Source organism: Montipora capricornis, chromosome 10 (assembly GCF_036669925.1).
Source record: "Montipora capricornis isolate CH-2021 chromosome 10, ASM3666992v2, whole genome shotgun sequence".
NCBI lineage: Eukaryota > Metazoa > Cnidaria > Anthozoa > Scleractinia > Acroporidae > Montipora > Montipora capricornis.
Genome location: NC_090892.1, coordinates 46,960,235 through 46,980,568, shown reverse-complemented (window position 1 = coordinate 46,980,568; position 20,334 = coordinate 46,960,235). Strand labels below are relative to the sequence as shown.

General features: G+C 38.1%; 3 protein-coding genes across 4 annotated transcripts in view; 1 reads left to right on the top strand and 2 right to left on the bottom strand.

Moving 5' to 3' along the window:
* Positions 1-837: 837 nt before the first annotated feature.
* On the bottom strand, positions 838-6,260 carry LOC138018688 (programmed cell death protein 6-like). Its single transcript, XM_068865375.1, has 7 exons — positions 6,170-6,260; positions 6,018-6,079; positions 5,891-5,935; positions 4,010-4,153; positions 3,050-3,064; positions 2,800-2,909; positions 838-1,118 (listed from the first exon to the last, which is right to left on the bottom strand). Exons 1-7 carry the CDS (start codon positions 6,229-6,231, stop codon positions 1,017-1,019), a joined length of 540 nt encoding a protein of 179 aa, XP_068721476.1. The 5' UTR covers positions 6,232-6,260; the 3' UTR covers positions 838-1,016.
* A 273-nt stretch (positions 6,261-6,533) lies between these two features.
* Positions 6,534-13,422, top strand: LOC138018689 (programmed cell death protein 6-like). The gene is made up of 7 exons (XM_068865376.1): positions 6,534-6,620; positions 9,198-9,259; positions 10,959-11,003; positions 11,097-11,240; positions 11,700-11,714; positions 11,842-11,951; positions 12,641-13,422. The coding sequence occupies exons 1-7, from the start codon at positions 6,565-6,567 to the stop codon at positions 12,746-12,748; spliced, it is 540 nt and encodes a 179-aa protein (XP_068721477.1). The 5' UTR covers positions 6,534-6,564; the 3' UTR covers positions 12,749-13,422.
* A 5,350-nt stretch (positions 13,423-18,772) lies between these two features.
* The window catches only part of LOC138021432 (ankyrin repeat and SAM domain-containing protein 6-like), a 35,292-nt gene continuing 33,730 nt past the window's right edge, over positions 18,773-20,334 (bottom strand). For both annotated transcript variants that reach the window (XM_068868308.1, XM_068868309.1), the window contains exon 17: positions 18,773-19,363. In XM_068868308.1, the coding sequence (XP_068724409.1) occupies positions 19,311-19,363 (53 nt within the window). In that variant the 3' untranslated portion in view covers positions 18,773-19,310. The remainder of the gene's footprint in view (positions 19,364-20,334) is intronic.

The following is a 20,334-nucleotide window of genomic DNA, read 5'->3' as shown; positions in this document are numbered from 1 at the left end:
CGCAATTTTCCCAGCCAGGCCCCGAACCCTGACCACTCGATCCGGAGTCGAGCGCACTAAACATGAAGCCACCGCGCCTCCCCCTAAGGATGGCATTTTTGTATGGGTTTGGGTTGTTTCAGTTTTGTTGTTCCAGGCCCCTCACATCCAAGGGCACTTTGAGACAAGGAAACAAGTCTTTACCAAATAAACGATGGATTTCTAACTTCTATTCCATGTACTGTATTCCTATTCCAGAATACGGTCAACTGAATGTACTCTGATACTATGAGAGGGTAAAGTTGCCCAAATCCGAATCTCAGTCACAAACAAAGCCCTTCTGAGGACTATATTACAAAGACAAACAAACTCTACCACAGCATTGGTATTCTATCAGTTGTGGTCTTTACACAGAATGATCATAAACTCTGCTTCAAACAATATGTTATTGCCCTCCAGGTGATCTGGTGACGTAATTCGGAGGACTGGGGAGAACAATTTTAACGCCGTATCCCTCAACCGCGCGTGGCCTTCTTTTCGATTTCATCTGGCAGAGGCGAGGTTAGATCTTGTCGGGTCTACTTGAATGTTCATTCAGTAACAGAAAAATGTGGTAGACACGTAATGATCTGTTGAGTTTTGGCGATGGCAATACTGCAGGGAGTTTGGAAACAACACCTAAGGCTGCGCGGTTGTGGGATACGGCGTTAAAATTTTTCTTCCCGGCTGGCTAAAGTGTAAAGATGGATACTTGATATTAGTAGTATCTAATTTTGCTCTTCCTAGAATTCTGGCACAGGGGTCTGCATTCTTTGCACTTCACTTGGATTTGACAAACTAAAAAGCCAAACAGAACAAGTTGATACACTTTTAAATAAAAGCATAATGAAACTACCATCATCATGAAGTGAGTGTACAACATTGTTTATGGCAATATTGATCAAATTATTACTAATTTGACATTGACACTATTTCTTTGGAATTTTGGCGTATTATACACACTACAACTATACGAATCCAGGTTCTTTTCAAAAAGACTAAGTTTTCAGACTGAACACCAAAGACAAAAATTGTTCATAATTGATCGTAATCCATCCATTTCTGTTAGTGTCAAATCCCTGGAATGCACTTGTTAGCATCTAAAAAAAGCATAATAATAATAAATCATTAATGCAACCAAGGAAATCACACGAAGTACAGTGTACATGATATAGACATTATAACTTACACTGAGTAACAAATATTGCAATAAAGTAAAGCTATGATCCTCGCAGTTATGAACGCAATTTTTAATTAGCAATTACGCAGAGAAGCCTGAAAATTCAATGAGGTTTGAACCCGTCACCTTGCGATGCCAGTGCCATGCTCTAACCAACTATGAGCTATGGAACAGGTCATTTGTGGGTTCAACAAAGAAAATGACATACGCCACTGCTGCAATTGCATTCATAACTGCGAGGATCATAGCTTCACTTGATTTCAGTCTGCAGTTCAATAGTTATGACTCATAAGGTTTAGGTGCATTTTAAGTGATTAATAATTGTTATTAATTCCTGCCACAAAAGTTAGAAGTAGGACTTGCTTTTAAAATGTTCTGTTCACTTAATTTTTGATGGCCTGCTCCCAAAAGGAGGAACAATGTCAAAGAGGAAAAATGTGAAAGGGAAAGCGTGGAAAAGCTTCTTGAGTGTTTATTAGGAACCTATGTTGTTGCGATGCGATTCAATGAAGTGACGACTCTGCTGTCCTAATAAATAAAGAGCTCAGTCACGATAACATTTAATCATTTCTGTAGTCCAGCATACATGTACAACATGCACAGTATACACCACACAGCTTGCACACTACTCATCAACAGCAAAAGCAATGATCCATGATTATCCATAAAAATGAGAAAACTATTATTAAGCATGAAAATATTAATTGGCCTCCGAGGAGGGGGGGGTGGGGGTGGTTATAATGAAAACACATAACAATATGCCTACAAGGAAGTATCCGCGGGATGCACAAACAGTGAAAACAAATTGTCCAGTTACAGTGAACTGCAACTGGGTAAACTTTGGAAAATAGCAAGAGATTACCAGAAAGATAAATCTGTAATTTAATAGAAGTTATTAAGTTTATTGTAAAAACAGTTGGTTGTTAACCCTTTAAGACCTGAGGGGGCTAACAGACGATTTGACTGCTAAAATAGCTGGAGTTAAACAAACTCTTTGGAATCGGCATACTTATCTTGAGCGAGTTTGTGCATTTTACTACCTTGCTGCCATAAACAATACCGGTACTTATTATTGTCATCATCTGCTCAGAACTTTTGCTTGTCATATCGCTTGTCTGACGACAATGTCACTTATAAGCATTAACGTTTAACACGAAACTCTTACATCATTTCATTTCACATAATCAGTACATACATCCCAAATAGTACATCTGTGTATACACCCTCAGGCATCCTGTTCTAAATTTAAATGACTGTAAAATCACTACCGTTCGTGGCCTGCAACTTCCATCTAAGCTAGGGAGTTTAGAATTCTCAATTGGAGCTTAATTCAATATCCATGGGGGACGCACATTTGTGACTTCGAAGAAGAAAAGTAAAAGAAAGACATGTGACTGGTTTTCTGACGTGGTATGCCTTTGGCATCCCATAAAATTAAATTTGGCACTAAAAGACATGACCCTTACTGTATCTTGTGCAGTAGGATTTTGTAACAAGTTTAGTGAAGGGAAATTTTCCTGATAGGATAGGGGTAAAGTTAAATTTAGGTTTTGTTCTGGTGAGATGAGCCCCCAAAGGGATTTACCAGGCATCAGACCTACCTGGATCACAACACAGCACTGGATAAAATCATCAAAATTTACAACACCCTGGCCACTTCGGTCAAACTTTTTGACAAGAATATCATAGAATCTCTCCGATAATCTGTAACCTAAAAATGATGAAAGTAAAAAATCCAAAAGTAGAATGAATGCAGAGCATAACCAATGTTATCAAAAGGTTGATGAGACTAAAACACTGCTGATTCTTTTGAATGAGCTTGCTGCAGGTCCACACTATTCCAGTACTCACCAAAACTTGTTAAAGCTGAAAACAGACAAATTAAAAAAAAAATTAAAAACTACTACTAAGGACAATATTTCCAGAACTGAAGCTTGTTGTGTCAATGCAAAAATTTTAATGTAATTATTGCACACAATCTAAGGTGCGAAACATTACTAAAGTTGAATTACGCAGTCACCTACATCTAGTCATATTAAAAGAATGACAAAAACGAAAATGAGCTTTCACCCAGAAATGTTCATTTACCGGTAATTTTAAAAGTGAGCAAATGTGAGAATGATATACAGAGTAAATGAAATGGTGATAATAGAACCCACTGGAAACTCGGAAAAATCCGAGCCCCAGATGGGATTCGAACCCATGACCCTCCGTGATCTAGTCGGATGCTCTAACCACTAAGCTCACTTGGGTGGTTGGTTGGCCGCATCGTAGATATGCTTTAATGTGACTGCATGATGCAGTTATGAGCTATGCTGCCGTTATTTGACTCTGTAGCTGCGTGATGCAGCTCGCGTCAAAACCCACATTTCGACCTTGCTCACCATAGAGTCTCCAGTAGCTCAGTGGTTAGAGCATCCGACTAGATCACGGAGGGTCGTGGGTTCGAATCCCATCTGGGGCTCGGATTTTTCCAAGTTTCCAGTGGGTTCTATTGTCACCATTTCATTTACTGTGAATTTTAAAAGTACATGAAAAATGCTCCAGTGTAATCCAACGTTCCACAACTGACAAGTATTAGTTCGTCATTCTTGAATAATCATATCAATTTGTCCATGTGACATTCAGTTGCCTTCAAAATTACTCCAGAAAGTTTGTTCAAATAGCATTTTTGCCAAAAGGAAACATTTCAGAGATTAGGTGCTTAAAAACTACGGGTGCGGTCATTCTCAAAAGCCCCCACAGTTTTTAAGCACCTAATCTCTGAGCCCTTTCTCCAGGTTCGTGGTAGCACAAAAAAGACCATGATACCTGTCTGAAGCTCCCTCTTGTCTATTGATCCAGAATTATCTTTGTCATAACTTCTAAAGGTATGCTGCCAGTCTGTTATGTATTTCCACAGGGCTGAAAACTCATGGAAATTGATGGTTCCATTCCCATCTCGATCAAACATTCCTAAAATATGCGAGACCACTGCAGTTACATTAATGGAGTCAGAATGGGGTTGACTGGAGCTCAGCCCAGATATGACTTCATGGCCGAGACAAGGGTTGAACCTACCAGTAGGTCACAGAGGTGGGAGGAGCAGTTGGTAATCATTTGTTGAAGCAATACAGATGAAGTCCCTTTTTGTGTATCTTTGGTTCCACCACAAAAAAATTACATGGGGTTCTTTTGATGGTATTTCAGGGAAAATATTACTAACTTGCACCAATTGGGAGACTGTTTTCTCTCAGAGATGACTGTGTTTTTCTTACTGACAAAATTATTAATAATGCCCTTTAGTTTGGTGAGCAAGTATGAATGACCAGAACAGTGCATTTTCTGTTCCGAGCATGCAAACTTGACAACCTTTAATTTAAACCCACAAACCCAATACAGATGCTCAAAAGCCTGTAGTCATGTTCAAATCTTATGTATCGCTAGCTAAAGGTACCTACATACTGTAACGAATATGATGTCACTAAGATGATTGTGTGACATTGAAATAATGTTCTAGATTGCTGACAATAGGTAGAATGTTCAGGACTCAGCAAGGCTGCTGCCTAAGAAAATTTTAAAGGGGCCCTCAGAGCTAAACGCTGTGAACTTAGGAGCCCAACATATGAAGTGAGAGGTGTTGCTGTGAAAAATTAAGGCGCCCAGAGCTATTCTTTGGGAGCCCCAGGCTACCAGGCTCCTGTTAGGCAACAGCCTTGCTCAGTAGTTAATTATAAGTCTTAAGATTTGTGATATTTACAGAACATTAATCACTTACAATGTTCTAGAGAATAACGTAGCGCAACCTAAAGAAGAGAGTTGTGTGTGTGTTGTTGTTTTACTGCCTTTGTTAAGTGAGTGAGGTATCCATGCAAATAGAGATTGTAATGCAGACTATTTCGTGACATGGATTAAACAAGTAAGCTGAGTTAGCATTTATTGTCTTCTTTTGCTGAATACCATTGATGGGCTGTCCTGCTGACAGATCAACTTGAACCTAACAAGAACGATACTCATGCCCTACTCATCTAGAATACTAATACATTCTCAAGTACTGTGGTACACATGTACTTGAAAATGCAACTATCAACCCCGGGGGGGGGGGGGGGGGGCTCACATATATTGTTGGGCAGCAGGGATGATTGTTGGAAATTTTCAAAATACCCGTAAGAGAAACTGGAGTCTTAGATAGGTGGGCGTGGCAACATAGGATTTTTACCACTAAAAGATACCACAAGTTAAGTTACATGTAAATAATTGGACATAATTAAATGACAAAAGCCATTTAAACGCTGTAGTTGCTGTTATTATTACGTAATATGTTATTATCTTAAAAAGATACCCTATAAGATACCAGCTTAGACTTTGGTGGCCAAAAACCTTTTAGACACCCTAAAAGCTACCAGATCCCTGATTTTGACCCCTAATGGACACGATGATCATCCCTGCCCGTTGACAACTGGAGTCGCCCTCCCTGGTGTGGAGCCAAACTTCAGGCCAGGTCAGTTTCCTGGCTTCAGTCCACTCATTTATTTCAGGAATTTATCAAAACAGACTCAATTAACAGTCAAATTTCAATTTTCCTAGACTGACTTGTTCTTAGATGTAAAGCTTGATAGAGGTGTAACTATAATGATAAATATACCGCATATTTTTACCCTGACTCCAAAAGGCCATAATTTCTATAATTAGTTTTAAATACAGCATACTTACCAATCATGAGCCGAACAGTCTCTGGATTAAAAGGAGTCCACGTCCCTGTTGAATAAAAAGAAGTATAACTGTCAAAGATGCCTCCACCAATAATCACTGGAAAATGAATTTGGTAAAGCTTCCACACCGTTTGATAACGCTTGTTGAAGTTCGTTCGTAGAGATCGCTCCACTTCGGTCCTTATCCACTCTGAAAGCAACACAATAAACTTATGACGAGTTTCATTTTGGATGACGAGGTTCTAAATATCATCTCATGGTGTCTACTTTTAGTTTGTACCTTTGAAAAATACTCCACAAGTAATTGGCATCTGGAGGTGGTTGTTGGCCATAGTGCGCCATGTTTCTTCACTTCTTCGACTATAATCGCGCGGTGGCACAGCTATTACTTGGAGGCTGGGTGGTCTGTGCCAGAATCCCGTCCCCTTGTCCCCATAGCACATAGCCCTTTTCTCTTCCCATTGCATTCCCCTTGTTACCACAAAGAGAACTTGACTTAATGCCATTATTTGTAGTGAAAAAAGAAATATTATTTTTTGCTATTTTTTAACGATAATTCATCATCATTTTGATTGACGGACTAAAACCTCATACGTAACCACCATCCGTCCCGTCCCCTCAGATAGTGTACCCGGAAATGGAAGCGCGTGACTAATCGATGTGTCAGTTTCGATCATGGCTTGGCGAGCATCGACCGTGGATAGAAATTTTCTTTGGGGCATCTTTGCTAAGTACGTGCTTCATAACATCTTCAGTTTCAGATCTGCTTAATTAGTTACGTAAGGTTATGTCAATTTTCAAGTTTATTGAATATTTTGACTCAAGTTCCGCTTCGCTTAAAAGCAGCGAGCTTTGGGCTTCTGGGCCGGGTTCCTGTGTCTGACATTTGCAGATTGCAGACTGCAGACAAATAGCGCTGATAAACAGTATTTAAGTCTAAACACCCATTTTAAAACGGTTAGCTTTCAATTATTGAAAGCTAAACGTTTTAAAATGGGTTCTTAGACTTAAATACTGTTTATCAGCGCTATTTGAAATGAGTGTTTAGACTTAAATACTGTTTATCAGCGCTATTTGTCTGCAGTCTGGAGTCGGCAAATGTCAGACACCGGTTTTACACTGACCGATTAATCGGGTCGTTTTTCTCATAATCACTTCGGGAACCTATGACATTTCAAAACATGCTGTTTTGTTAAGTCAAGTAAAAATTAATGAAAATTAAATCATAAGCAAGGACACAACATAGAGTGATAATCATTCAGTGACATACTAGGGAGAAGCACTCAGTTCTCAGTTCTGAGTATTCATAAGAATCATTTCATCTAGGAATTTTGTTTCCCTTGTGAGCGAGGTGGTGAGGCTTTTAATTGTCTTCTGTGTAAGACTCCAATACAAAACCTCCAGCCCTGAGCTCAGACCCGCAACATAACCCGGGGTAGTCATTCGATAACATCGATAATCGATAGCATTCGATAACAATCGATAAAGATCGATTAATTTTTTCGAAATTCGATGAAAATCGATAAAAGAGTTTGGTGTGAGTAATCGATAATTATCGATTTTTGAATCTGGGCTATCGATTTTATCGATAAATATCGAATTAATCGAAACTGAATTATCACACCAATTCTCGAAACGGAAACACCAAAAGATATTATAGAGCTCACAGGGATACTTATAACAACTTCCCTGTTCGTTAAAGAATAAAAACTGCTTCATCTCTTCAACAAACTTTTATTAATACTCAGCGTGTGTTTTATTTGAAATCCGCTATAGATCCCTGGTTGATTATCCCACTGTTCATTTATTTGCTGATGTAACACAATCGCACGCTCGTTGCTCTTCCCGGGTGCTCTTTGACCCAGTCTTAAAAGGGAAAGATTTTCGTGATTTTTTGAGTAAAGTCAAAGATATGAACAAATTATTTAGACGCCCAGGGCGAGGCTTGGACTCGTAACCTAAATGTTACATAAAAAGCAATAGCCTGTAATAGAGACCAAAAACCAACGATAATAATATTTATTGTCATCGCATACATGTGTTTTTACATGTAATACTACGTGAACACGAACAAAACTGTAACATTATGCAATCGTAATGCAGTCTCTTTGATCTCTTGTACAGTGTTCGTCAACAAATCATTTCATTGCCGCCTTTGAAATCTACATTTAAAGAGTCACAATCAAACGCTCCCTCAACGGAAACAGGTTAATTTTTATCCATTCAATAGCGATCGATGAATCCGATAAAATCGATAAAATTAACACTTCGTCGGCGTGTGAGTATCGATTTTTATCGATTGACCGATAACATCGATATCGTTTAAAATCAATTAATCGATTGTTATCGAATTACCGAATGATTTTCCGATATCAAGTTTTATCGAATGACTACCCTGGGAACATAACAAAAGCTTAAAGGTGCTGAGGCACGAAAATCTATAATGTCAAGTGGAATAAATAACTAAACAAATGTCAAATTCAAATCAAAATAACGCAATACTTCAAGCAGCTTTTCCTCTGTTTTATAATTCTGAAAATCATAGACATGCTACTCTTTTTGTACATCCTGGATTATTAAATTTTTTGACTTGAATATCGCGTTTGCATCTTTCTGATTGGTTTTCTCAATCTCGGTTATTAGCTCATATACCGTATGACCTAATATGGAAACTAATTGCATTAAGTGTTCTCAAGCTGAAAACTGATTGGCTTTAATTTCCAAGTGTCCAAGCATTTCACAATTTAATGAAAATTTAAGAAAACATTCCATTCACGCTTGTTTGATATGCGACTCGTCATAACCAACTCGGCGCTACATGCCTTGTTTGCTATTTACCTTCACATCCAGTGCGTGCTAATGGATATTATCCAGTGTATGGTTTATTGGTTAGCAATGTTTGTCAACTTTCTTTAATGTTAATTGTACAGTCATTTGTTCCTTTTTAAATTACCAGTATTGTTGTTCCGTTTAGTATAAAAATTATCAACGTTCGAAAATGGCATAAAAGTAACGTAACATTCCATAAATTATTTTAAGGTAGGGGTTTGTTTTAAGAATGTCTACCGGTTGGGCATACTGTACCTTTACAAATGCAGGGGTGTGCGATATTTCAATTTTCGGAAGAATGGAGGAGACCTGGAGTTGATTGTAGACAGCTGCACCATGGAATAAAATGTGCTTGTAGGTTGTTTACAGGGTGATTGTGGGTTTTTTTTGGCATCCTTTTGGGTGATTCCTTGTTATTATTATTATTGTTATTATTATTATTATTATGGGCTCTTAAAACTGTTTCATTTTTTATGTAGAATTGATAAAGATGGCAATGGTCGCATAACAGCTGAAGAACTCCAGCAAGCACTTTCAAATGGTAACACTAGTAAACATACAGCAATTTTAATAACAACATATAGGGTGATACTATAGGCTGGTCTGAACTCAGGCTAAAACAAACCCAGACCATTGCAATGAAATTACTTCAGAATGGTATTAGGCAACACGGTGCAGTGGACAAATCAGCATCTACACGTTCCAGCACTCGGCTATGGCTGTTCTGCTTCTTATAAGTGACCTCATTCATATGTAATAGCCTTATTGTGAGGCTCATCACACACTGGTATGAGAAATCGTTGCTTTTCATTTGATCTGAGATTTTCATTTCAGTCCTCATTGAGTCATGCTGGTCTGGGATGGCATTTTGTACCACTATGTAGAGTAAATTATTTGAACTTGTAAGCCATCTGACATCTTACCTATCTAATACTTATACACCCGTCCTGTTGAAATATCCAGCTCCTTTCCAAGGGGCAGTGGCATGCCTGAGTTTGTCTGAGTAAATTTGAAGTTCCTGTTTATTTTTTAACCGCGTGGCCGTGGGCCGAGCGCGGTTCTTGCTCTGCACGGCGTTTAGTTTTTTTCGTTTTGTCGGTGAGCTGAACCAAACTTCCACTCGGCCATATTGTCAGTGGGACTTCCATCATGCAATTCATGATTTTTATTTGCCAAAAGCGGTTAAAATGTTAATGTACTTAAAATTTTATGAATATTCCACTCAATAATTTAGTACAAAATATATTCCTTTTTTGTGTATTATGTGACTGGTGTGACTACTTTGCTAGCCCTTTACTCGTGTAAAGGCTACGACTGATGGTAAAAAAAGGTAAAGTCTCTGCTTACGAGCCAGAAGGCTCATCAGGCCGGCGCTTATCTCCGGTTTCTGTAGCATGAAGCGACTAGGAGTATTTCTACTACCCCCTGGATGGGATGCTAGTCCATCGCAGGGTTACCCCTGCACTGATGGTGCAATTGGAGATTTCACCTCGGCTGTAAGTGATGGTGCAATAACTTTGTGTGCAGTCGTTGTTGTCAGTGGTTGTGCTACAGATTGATCAAGTGATTTTGTGTGTATAGTCATCAGTGAATCAACAAATTAAAGACTGCTTTGGAATGTGCACTACGTTGCAACTATAGTGGTAAGAAAACAGAAAAATTTTTAATGCGCGGTTTTAAGATCTAAAAGATCTTCTTGTTTATATTGCTTTGGGGAGGGATTGGCGAGATCCCAGGTTAATAGGACATAGGGATATAGGATGCAGGGTCAGAATTCAAAAGCTACAAGAGGACTGTCATTAGAGACTTAATTACTCTGGCCTTAGGTAAAATCTCACACCCTTTCATGTCAAATTCATCAAGAATGACAAAACATTAATAAGGTAGAATAATTCCACATTATTATTGTGCACTTTGACTGTTCAAAGTGAAAGTGGTTCACAATGCACCAGGACAGCATGACTATTCGGAGATGGAGGGTAGGGGTAGGGGGTGGGGATGAGGGTAGTACCCAAAACAACCCAAACCTTTCAATAAAATAATGCTAGCCTTAGGCCTAGTCATTATCTAAAGCATAGTGTTTAGGCCTAAGGTCAGCATTTTTGTAAAAGTTTGGGTTGTTTCAGCTACAGTAGCCTTCACCTCCTATCCCCACCCCCACCCCCACCCCCAGAATTGCCATGCTGTGCCAGGAGGCTCTAACTCCTTAATGTAACTGATTTGTCTCTTTTCTCCACCAGGTTCATGGACCCCCTTTAATCCAGAAACAGTTCGCCTCATGATTGGTAAGGATTTAAAAAAAATTACCGATATTTGAGAAATATAGGAAAAAATGGTGGTTTATAATCATGGTAATTATTTTCTTTATTTATAATTAGGCATGTTTGATCGTGACAACTCAGGCACTATTGAATTCAACGAGTTTTATGCCTTATGGCAATATGTAACAGACTGGCAGAGGACATTTCGAAGTTATGATAAAGACAATTCTGGTACAATTGACAAGGATGAACTGAAAACAGGTAAAAGTACTGTTTTCCTTTAATAAATTCAGAACCTAATAGCTGATTCACACCAACTAAACATGTTTAATTAAACCAGGTTTAACAAAATAAAAAAGAGCAATAGAAGATTAAGACTGAAAGTTACGTAGGGTTTATGTAAGTTCTAATTTGTTTCTTCATTGTGTTAAATTTGGAGTCTACATTATGTGGGTAGTAACTTGTATGAAGAAAACAATTTTAAACCATGTTTAACTAAACAGCTTTTAAATGTGTTTAATTAAGCTTTGGTGTGAATGCGGTATAAGTCTAAGTGCCACACTGTTACTAGAATGATGTTTTAGCCTTGGTTAATGTATAATTATATGACTGGTTTCATCAAGAAGTTAAGCAAATGTATCTGATAGGCAAAAATAAGTTGCATTGTTTTTGCATGTTGTTCCTAATTATAATTGGTGTCTTTTTTCCCCTATTTTACAGCACTCACAAACTTTGGTGAGTTTGGTCTTTAAAATGTTTGTGTTTTTCATTTAAATTGATAAGCAATTAAGAAATCCTGTACAAGGTTTGTAACTGTTAATAAACTGCTTACTCTGATTTATTTGTTAATTAATATTTATAGGTTACAGGCTCTCAGAAAGGATATATACAATGCTCATCACAAAGTTTGATAAATGTGGACAGAACTCCATCTTGTTTGACGACTTTATACAATGTTGTGTGGTGTTACAGGTAAAGCGTTCATTCTTTTTTTAAGACAATTTGTACCAAACCGGTTATAAGGTACTTTTCCCATATTGCTCAACATGGATAAGATGAAATAAAATGCAAAATTCTCCAAATAGCGTAGTCGTAACGTTTTGAGGTTACATTTTTGCTGCTGTACCTGTTGTTGTTTCATAAACTCGCCATTATGCAGGCTTGACTTCACTGCTGTTCTCATGCAAGCATTCATTTTACATGACAAAAACATCTGATATTTATAGAAGCCATTCACTCACATGATCGGCAACAATGTTTTCATGGGTAAACTCCCGTGAAAATAGTGTCTTATCCCAGGAGGATTAATTTGGGACACCAACATGGCTACCATTTTTATTTCGGGACTCCCATCGACTAGCCCTGACTTAAACAATGTCAACTCCAGTTTGTCTTTCATCCAATGGCCAGGGGCCCGTTTCTCAAAAATCTTGAAACTTTCCGGTGTCACAGATTTTGACAATCATTTAGCCTATAGTTATCTTGAAGACATACTACAATATCAGAAGTTTGACAAAATTAATTGCTTTTTGGGCCCCAAAACATTATCAGGGGTGAGGACTTTTGAGAAACAGACCCCAGATATCTAAACACAAGAAGCATAATAGGTTATTCAATTTGATATCATCAAGTCACTCAATTTTGTCACTTTCTTCTTGTAGGTTTTGACAAATGCATTCAAGGGCCGTGACCATAATCTCAATGGTTGGGTAACAATAGGATACGAAGACTTCCTGTCGATGGTTTTTAGCCTGAATCTTGGCGCATGAGAGTTAAATGAACGAAGGTGTAGAAGTCATCCAGCCCAAAATTTCCAAAAAGCTTTACATATGTATATAACCTTACTATAGGACACACTTTTATTGAAGTTGGCAAATTTTAATCCCAGTTGTTTCAAGTTATCTAAACTCTTGATTCAAAAATCCTCAATTAGACACAGAAAGAAGTGAAGAGAATGTCGCTGGTTGAGGCAGTGGGGCTTCTAAGGTTAGCGCGCTTGCCTAGAGATCTGGAGATCCCAATCCAAGACTCGTTCTGACCATTAGTTAAAGTTGATCCTGGAAGTCCGTGGTTCAACTAAACCAAACCCTAAACAAACTGGTTTGCCTCCGGTCAGTTGGGATACTTAGAAGTTGTTGTTGTTGTGTTGTTTCGTTGATTGTGTTTTATTGGGCAATGGCCCTGAAAAGCCTCTTTTGGGAAGTGGTCAAATAAGTAAGTTCCTCATATAATGTGTAAAAAAACAATTTTTAGTTAAGAAAGAATGAAAAAGTAATTTTATAGTCTTGATAGTAGCAGACAAGTAAAGATTAAAAAAAAAAAACGACGAAACCTTTGAGTTTGTAAAACACGTTTTCACAGAAACTTCTGCCATCCTCAGTTAGTAGAATACAAAGCGATAGAAGCTGAATTTATAATAAATAGAAAATGCTAATGTGAAAAAGTAATAGTAACACCGGAATGAAGTATAGCGTCAAAAGGATAGTTTAAGGTTGGGCGTCCGGAAAACTAAGACCTAAGACCTAAGACCTAAGACCTAAGACCCGGAAAACTAAGACCTAAGACCCGGAAACCTAAGACCTAAGACCTAAGACCCGGAAAACTAAGACCCGGAAAACTAAGACCCCTTTCATTTTAGTTCTCGAAGCAATGCCTGGGCCGTTTAAAAAGGCGCAAAAATATAATAAACAAATGCGAAGGAAATCGGGAATAAATCACGGGCAAAGCAGCAAATGAGCCATAGAAAAGAACGGCACCAAAAAACCCTGTATTCCTGAAAGAAATATTGTGTATATCCAAAAAATTTCGTTCGATTTTGAGACGACAAGAAGGCTTTATAATGACAGCGTTGGGAGAAAAATCTAGCGGCGCTTGATAATAATTCACGCCGCAACCGCGAATGTCACGCCAGGCGAGTCAAGGCCGCATGATAATCCCGCATTTCATCAGAAAGGGGAAAAATAAATCGTTGTTCTAAAATGCCTCGTCTGTAACTGAACCAATTGTTCATTTGTTTTTCGGAAATTATTGGCAGTCGGGTGTTACGCCCTGTTGGAAATCAACGACGGGTTTTTCTTTGATCAACCTCTGTCACGAGCCCTCGTAAACAAATTCAAAGGTCAACAGAATGGGACTGAGAGGGGTGGGAAGTAGGAGGCTCTCACTTGGGGTCTGTGTATTGAATTAGAAGGTAACAAAGGTAATAATGTAAAGCGTATTTGATTGAACGATCAAAGCCTTATTCGGTTCTATGATAAAGTCGAACCTAGCATAAACAAATTTTGCTGAGGTTATTCAAAAATTGAAAACATTATCTATAAAATCATGGGTGTCAGTTAGGCCTTGTCCCGAAGGAATGGTACACGGTATACAGATCTCTGTAAGAATCACATGGCAATGTTATGGCGGGTTTTAAAACATTGAGAACCCTTAATTTACTACATATCAATTTGCTTATGGAACGAAATACAAATATTTTTAGATTTTCAAAACAGAACAAACGTGCTCGGACTTACTAACAAAGGCCCCCGAGTTCCAAGATCAAAGAAAAACCCGTCGTTGATTTCCAACAGGGCGTAACACCCGACTGGCAATAATTTCCGAAGAACAAATGAACAATTGGTTCAGTTACAGGCGAGGCATTTGAGAACAACGATTTCTTTTTCCTTTCTGATGAAATGCGGGATTGTCATGCGGCCTTGACTCGCCTGGCGTGACATTCGCGGTTCTGGCATGAATAATTATCAAGCAAGCGCCGCTAGATTTTCTCCCAACGCTGTCATTATAAAGCCTTCTTGTCGTCTCAAAATCGATCTTAATTTTTTGGATATACATAAGATTTCTTTCAGGAATACAGGGTTTTTTGGTGCCGTTCTTTTCTATGGCTCAATTGCTGCTTTGCGCGTGATTTATTCCCGATTTCCTTCGCATTTATTTATTATATTTTTGCGCCTTTTTAAACGGCCCAGGGATTGCTTTGAGAACTAAAATGAAAGGGGTCTTAGTTTTCCGGGTCTTAGTTTTCCGGGTCTTAGGTCTTAGTTTTCCGGGTCTTAGTTTTCCGGATTTGTAGTGGGTTATCCGGAAAACTAAGACCTGACACCTAACACTTAACCCGAAATATTCCAACATAATGGCGGTTGGAGCGAAGCAGATTCCCTTAAATTGTACTACATTTGGATGCTGGATCTGCCTTTTTTACGAAAACAGTGTCACCAGTGCGATTCGCAATATTCCCCGCCAAAAAGGACATGTGACCCTGTTGACCTTTGAATTTGTTTACAAGGGCTCGTGACAGAGCTCGATCAAAGAAAAACCCGTCGTTGATTTCCAACAGGACGTAACACCCGACTGGCAATAATTTCCGAAGAACAAATGAACAATTGGTTCAGTTACAGGCGAGGCATTTGAGAACAACGATTTCTTTTTCCTTTCTGATGAAATGCGGGATTGTCATGCGGCCTTGACTCGCCTGGCGTGACATTCGCGGTTGTGGCATGAATAATTATCAAGCAAGCGCCGCTAGATTTTCTCCCAACGCTGTCATTATAAAGCCTTCTTGTCGTCTCAAAATCGATCTTAATTTTTTGGATATACATAAGATTTCTTTCAGGAATACAGGGTTTTTTGGTGCCGTTCTTTTCTATGGCTCAATTGCTGCTTTGCGCGTGATTTATTCCCGATTTCCTTCGCATTTATTTATTATATTTTTGCGCCTTTTTAAACGGCCCAGGGATTGCTTCGAGAACTAAAATGAAAGGGGTCTTAGTTTTCCGGGTCTTAGTTTTCCGGGTCTTAGGTCTTAGGTCTTAGGTCTTAGTTTTCCGGACACCCGTTTAAGGTTGACATGGTGTAATTGTTGATTCAAAGAGAGTTGTTTTCTCTGAAAAGCCTTTTTTTAATCTCTGGCGGGCTCCGTTCAAGTGTGGTTTAGAAGTTTACATGTGTGGGCTGTAATGCCTGTTACGTCGGTGAAACGGTCCGGACGACATTTTTCCGGCAGGTTAGTTTTGCAGGTTGCAGGTTGCAGGTTGCAGGTTGAAATTTACTGTGACTGTTACATGAATAGCTAACCTTTAGCCTAATTAGGCCTAAAACCGTTTCTTTAGGCCTCCTTAGGCCTAAAAAACGTTTCTTTAGGCTCATTAGGCCTAAGGTTAGCTATTCATGTAACAGTCACAGTACATTTCTTCACCTGCAACCTGCAACCTGCAAACCTGGGCCTAACCTTAGCCGATTTTCATTTTTCCATGTTTGTACATTTTGTTAAGTGTTCAACCAAGTGCCACCTGCAACCTGCAACCTGCAACACAAAACTAACCTGCCGACATTTTTCCATGCATGTGAAGGACCACTTAACCAGTGATAAGGCTTCTCACATTGTCACACCTTGTGTTCAGCAGATTGTTTTCAAGTTTTAGATCACACCTCCACCAGTCTTCAACTCAAGAAAAAAGAGGCTATTCATATTCAGAGAGAACAACCCTCTTTGAATCAACAATTACACCATGTCAGCTTTAAACTATCCTTTTCATTCCCACATTTTCACACTATACTTCATTCCGTTGTTACTATTCTTCACATTAGCATTTTCTATTTTTTACAAATTCAGCTTCCATCGCTTTGTATTCTACTAACTGACCCTGGCAGAAGTTTCTGTCGAAACATGTTTTACAAACTCAAAGGTTTCGTTGGTTTTTAAAATGCTTTTATAGTAACATGTATCGAGGCATTTTTAAGACTAGATAATTCTTCTATTAAAAGGGAGTGGACTGGTGCTAGAGTAAAATAATGCAAGTATCACTCTTAGAAGGGAAAGTACCAGTGAGAGTAAACGATTTGACCTACAGTATCATTGTCCTGGCTAAGCAATAATTTTATTTTGACATGTTTTTCAAGACATCTTTGTCCACTTATTCAAAAAGTGCCTAAAATGTTGAAGTAGAAAACAGTAAGGGCCAACATCAAAGAGAGGATTTTTGTACAGGCTATTTTACAGTTTTACTTACAATGAGTTTGCTGTATTTGAATGACAGCAAGGTTGGAGGTGCCATGAACAGACTTTATTACTTTCCTGTCTAAGTTACATGTCCATTTATCAGGCCATGAAATATGTATACATCTATAGTTCAACTACAAACACCCACATATAAGAACCTAGATTTTCCAAGTTAGCTTCAAAAGGTTTTTACAAATGTGATATTTACAGTCACTTTACGCTGTCTAGGTTCTTAAACTGGTTCTTATTTCCACAAAAGATATCTACTCTATGACAATTGGCTGTAAGGACATGCATTTTTTCTAGGTACTAACAGTAATAACCACAACACAAAACTACATGTGTGTCCTCAATGTTCTATAATGTATAGGCCTGTGAAGTCCTGTTTGCAATCAAACAGTAGAGGCCAGAATTCTCCAAGTCGTTGTTCCAGTCGCCTGAAATAAGAACCAGTCCTGTTTAACTTTTTTGGCCTACCTGGTTATTATGTAAAGGAGGGTCTAACATAAAAATTTTCAGCCTAACAGGTTCTAGGTTCTTATATGCCGGTGTTTACTGTATGTGTGTTTCACATCTTGCACCTTGAACAATATCCTTTTTAACCTGTATTTGAAAAATTGATAATAAAATTTATGTAATTTCAAGGATGAGATTAAAACCTGCTTTTTGAGAATCCAGTCTCGTGCAAATTACTGCCACATTCACCAGCAGTTTTGTGTACTTTTCTTTTTATGGCAAAATTTAATGATGGACCAGGTTGTCACAATGTACTTTGGAGGTAGCATAAAAAAATTGCTCCACCTTTCAATAACATTGAATTTCTGGACTTAAAAAACCCAATTAGAGAGTACAAATTTCTCTTTTAACAGAAACCTATGTGGGTAAAAATAGAAGCAGAAATTTTAACAAGCATTTATAAAAACCCTTCTCGTAATGGCATAAAAAAAATATAATTATTATTATTAATTTCTCTGGCGTGCATTCGATTGCAAATTATATGTTTCAGTTCTGAGGTTAATAATTTTGTGCAACACTATAAAACCTCTTCACAATAATAATAATAATAACATCATTTACTTTCTAACAGAAAGTCATTAAAAGGGCTGTGTCACAAAATTTAGCCAAATTCAACAACTGAGAAATGACAACCAAATCAAGCAAAACGTAAAACTAACTACTTAAAACATTGAAAAAAGGTTTCAGTAAAACAGCAAATACAAGAAGAGGTAGGGATGGGAAAAATTCAAGATGATTAATTAATTAAAATAGATTGCTATTGGGAGTTTTGAAAACTGTTCAGCCTGACAATTTTTCAAAGGCTGTCTTTTATTTTTAACTTCAAGTTTTTTTTTTGTCATGGAGCTTATATTTCTGGGTTAACTGTGGGTTGGGTAGGGAGTAGGCACTTGTACCTCCCCCTGAAGGGGGATTCAAGCCACATGTATGCCATCTCATGAGTGATTGTAGGGTTCACTATGGCAGTCGATTTCTCTTGTATTCTGAAGGAGCTGCTAGGCTACAGGGGGTGGATGGGTGCATATTTCTTGGGAGGGGGGCAAGTTGATTGTGGGGGGAGGGGGTTAGGGGTCCATATGAAAACAAATCTCCAGGTTTTAGATCTCCAGAGGTTGGCATCTCTGAGAAGGGGCAAGTAATATTAGTAAGACTACACAAAATGAACTGCACTGCCATGACACAGCCCCTTTAAAGTGCACTTAATATCAAAAATAGTATTATTACTGCTTTTCTGTGCCCTGGCTTGATCCACTACAGAGTTAATGTTCACAGAATAACATTTTCTCTTCAATGTTTTCAATTTTCTCTTTTAATGGCAAAATGTGTTTGCTGCTAATAATATTGTCTTCATAAGGCAGCAAGCTTTTAATAATTATTTTGATGATAATAGCAAATTGGAATCCCAAAAAAAGGAGGTAACAAATCAGCAAGTTTTCTGTGTTATTGTTATTTTTAAAATACCTTGTCAATAAAATTAATAAATATAACTTTTTGGTTAAAGGAAAAACCTTATTAATAATATTTAATGACCTCTCATTAATAAATAAGACTATCGCCACTGATGCATTAATAAATCTTGCCTGCAAGCAAAGCTCAGTGACAAAGGCCGAACCCCCAAAATGTCTTTACAAAATGTTGACATAAAATGCATAAAATGAACAGGGCTTTGACATGCTCTAATCATTCACCTCAACGTTACTGAAAGTCGCAAAGGGAAGTAGTTAATTAATATTCACTATTTTACAATTCACTATTCATTCATTCAATAGTTAACAAAAATGCAATAATATTTTGACGTTTATTTGGTACTATGGAGGCTACTTTAGAGGCCAGTGAGGAAGATTGCTTCTTGTTGACGGTGACACATAACCTGCGAATAAAATTTGAAAGAAGCAAAATGAATCTTTCCATTCCTCTCTGTTACTGCCCTTCATAAGGAACCAACGTAAGACATCATGGGAAGAGGCACCAGCCTGCTGAAGTGCACCAATTTGGGGTCTTAAAATAACCACTGAAGTGCTTTGATCTCATAACTGCAAATAACATGACTTTCCAGGTAAATGTGAAGAATAGCTGCCCTTGGCTGGCTGTCAGCAATGACAGGCAAGTGAGGACAACGTGTCAGCCATGCGAGTCATACAGTTATTAAAAGCTAACCGTTTTAAAATGGGTGCTATGCTTAGACTAATACTGTTTATCAGCACTATTTGAAATGGGTGCCCTGTGATGGGCAGACAAGTTACCAACAGATTACTGACAGTCTACTGATAGGCCAGTTGACCAACCAGAGAAGGTTATGACAGTCATGCTGTAGTTATACCACCAGCAGCTTAAAGGTGGTGCAACAAATTAAACCATACTGTAGTGTAAAAAGCACCATTTTTCTCCAAAAAAAACCCAAAGTAGATGACCCCTGACTTTGAGACTTTGAGTCAAGAAGTGTCCCTCTTGAGTCTAATACTACCTTTCGTATTACAACAACAAACTTAACGTCAGTGGTAGGCTTAGGGACGTTGGCATGCGACAGGGGGTAGGAGGGAGGGGTAAATATGTGAATTACAGACAGTGGCTTTTGTGACTGACTCTACAGTAAATGAAATATATCTTTGTTGTAACTTACTCAATACAAATTCTTCTTTTCCTAAAGATCTGGAAAGAAGCAGACCAACAACAATTTTTATAAAAGTGACGACACATTTGAAATTAAATTTACAAGACATGTTTCAGTCGTGCAACCACCATCTTCAGTTGAAAGTAGAATTAATATGAAGTTACATTTGAATTTATAATATGCTAAACAAAGATAAATAACAACGTGAAATAAATTGGGAATCTAACAAA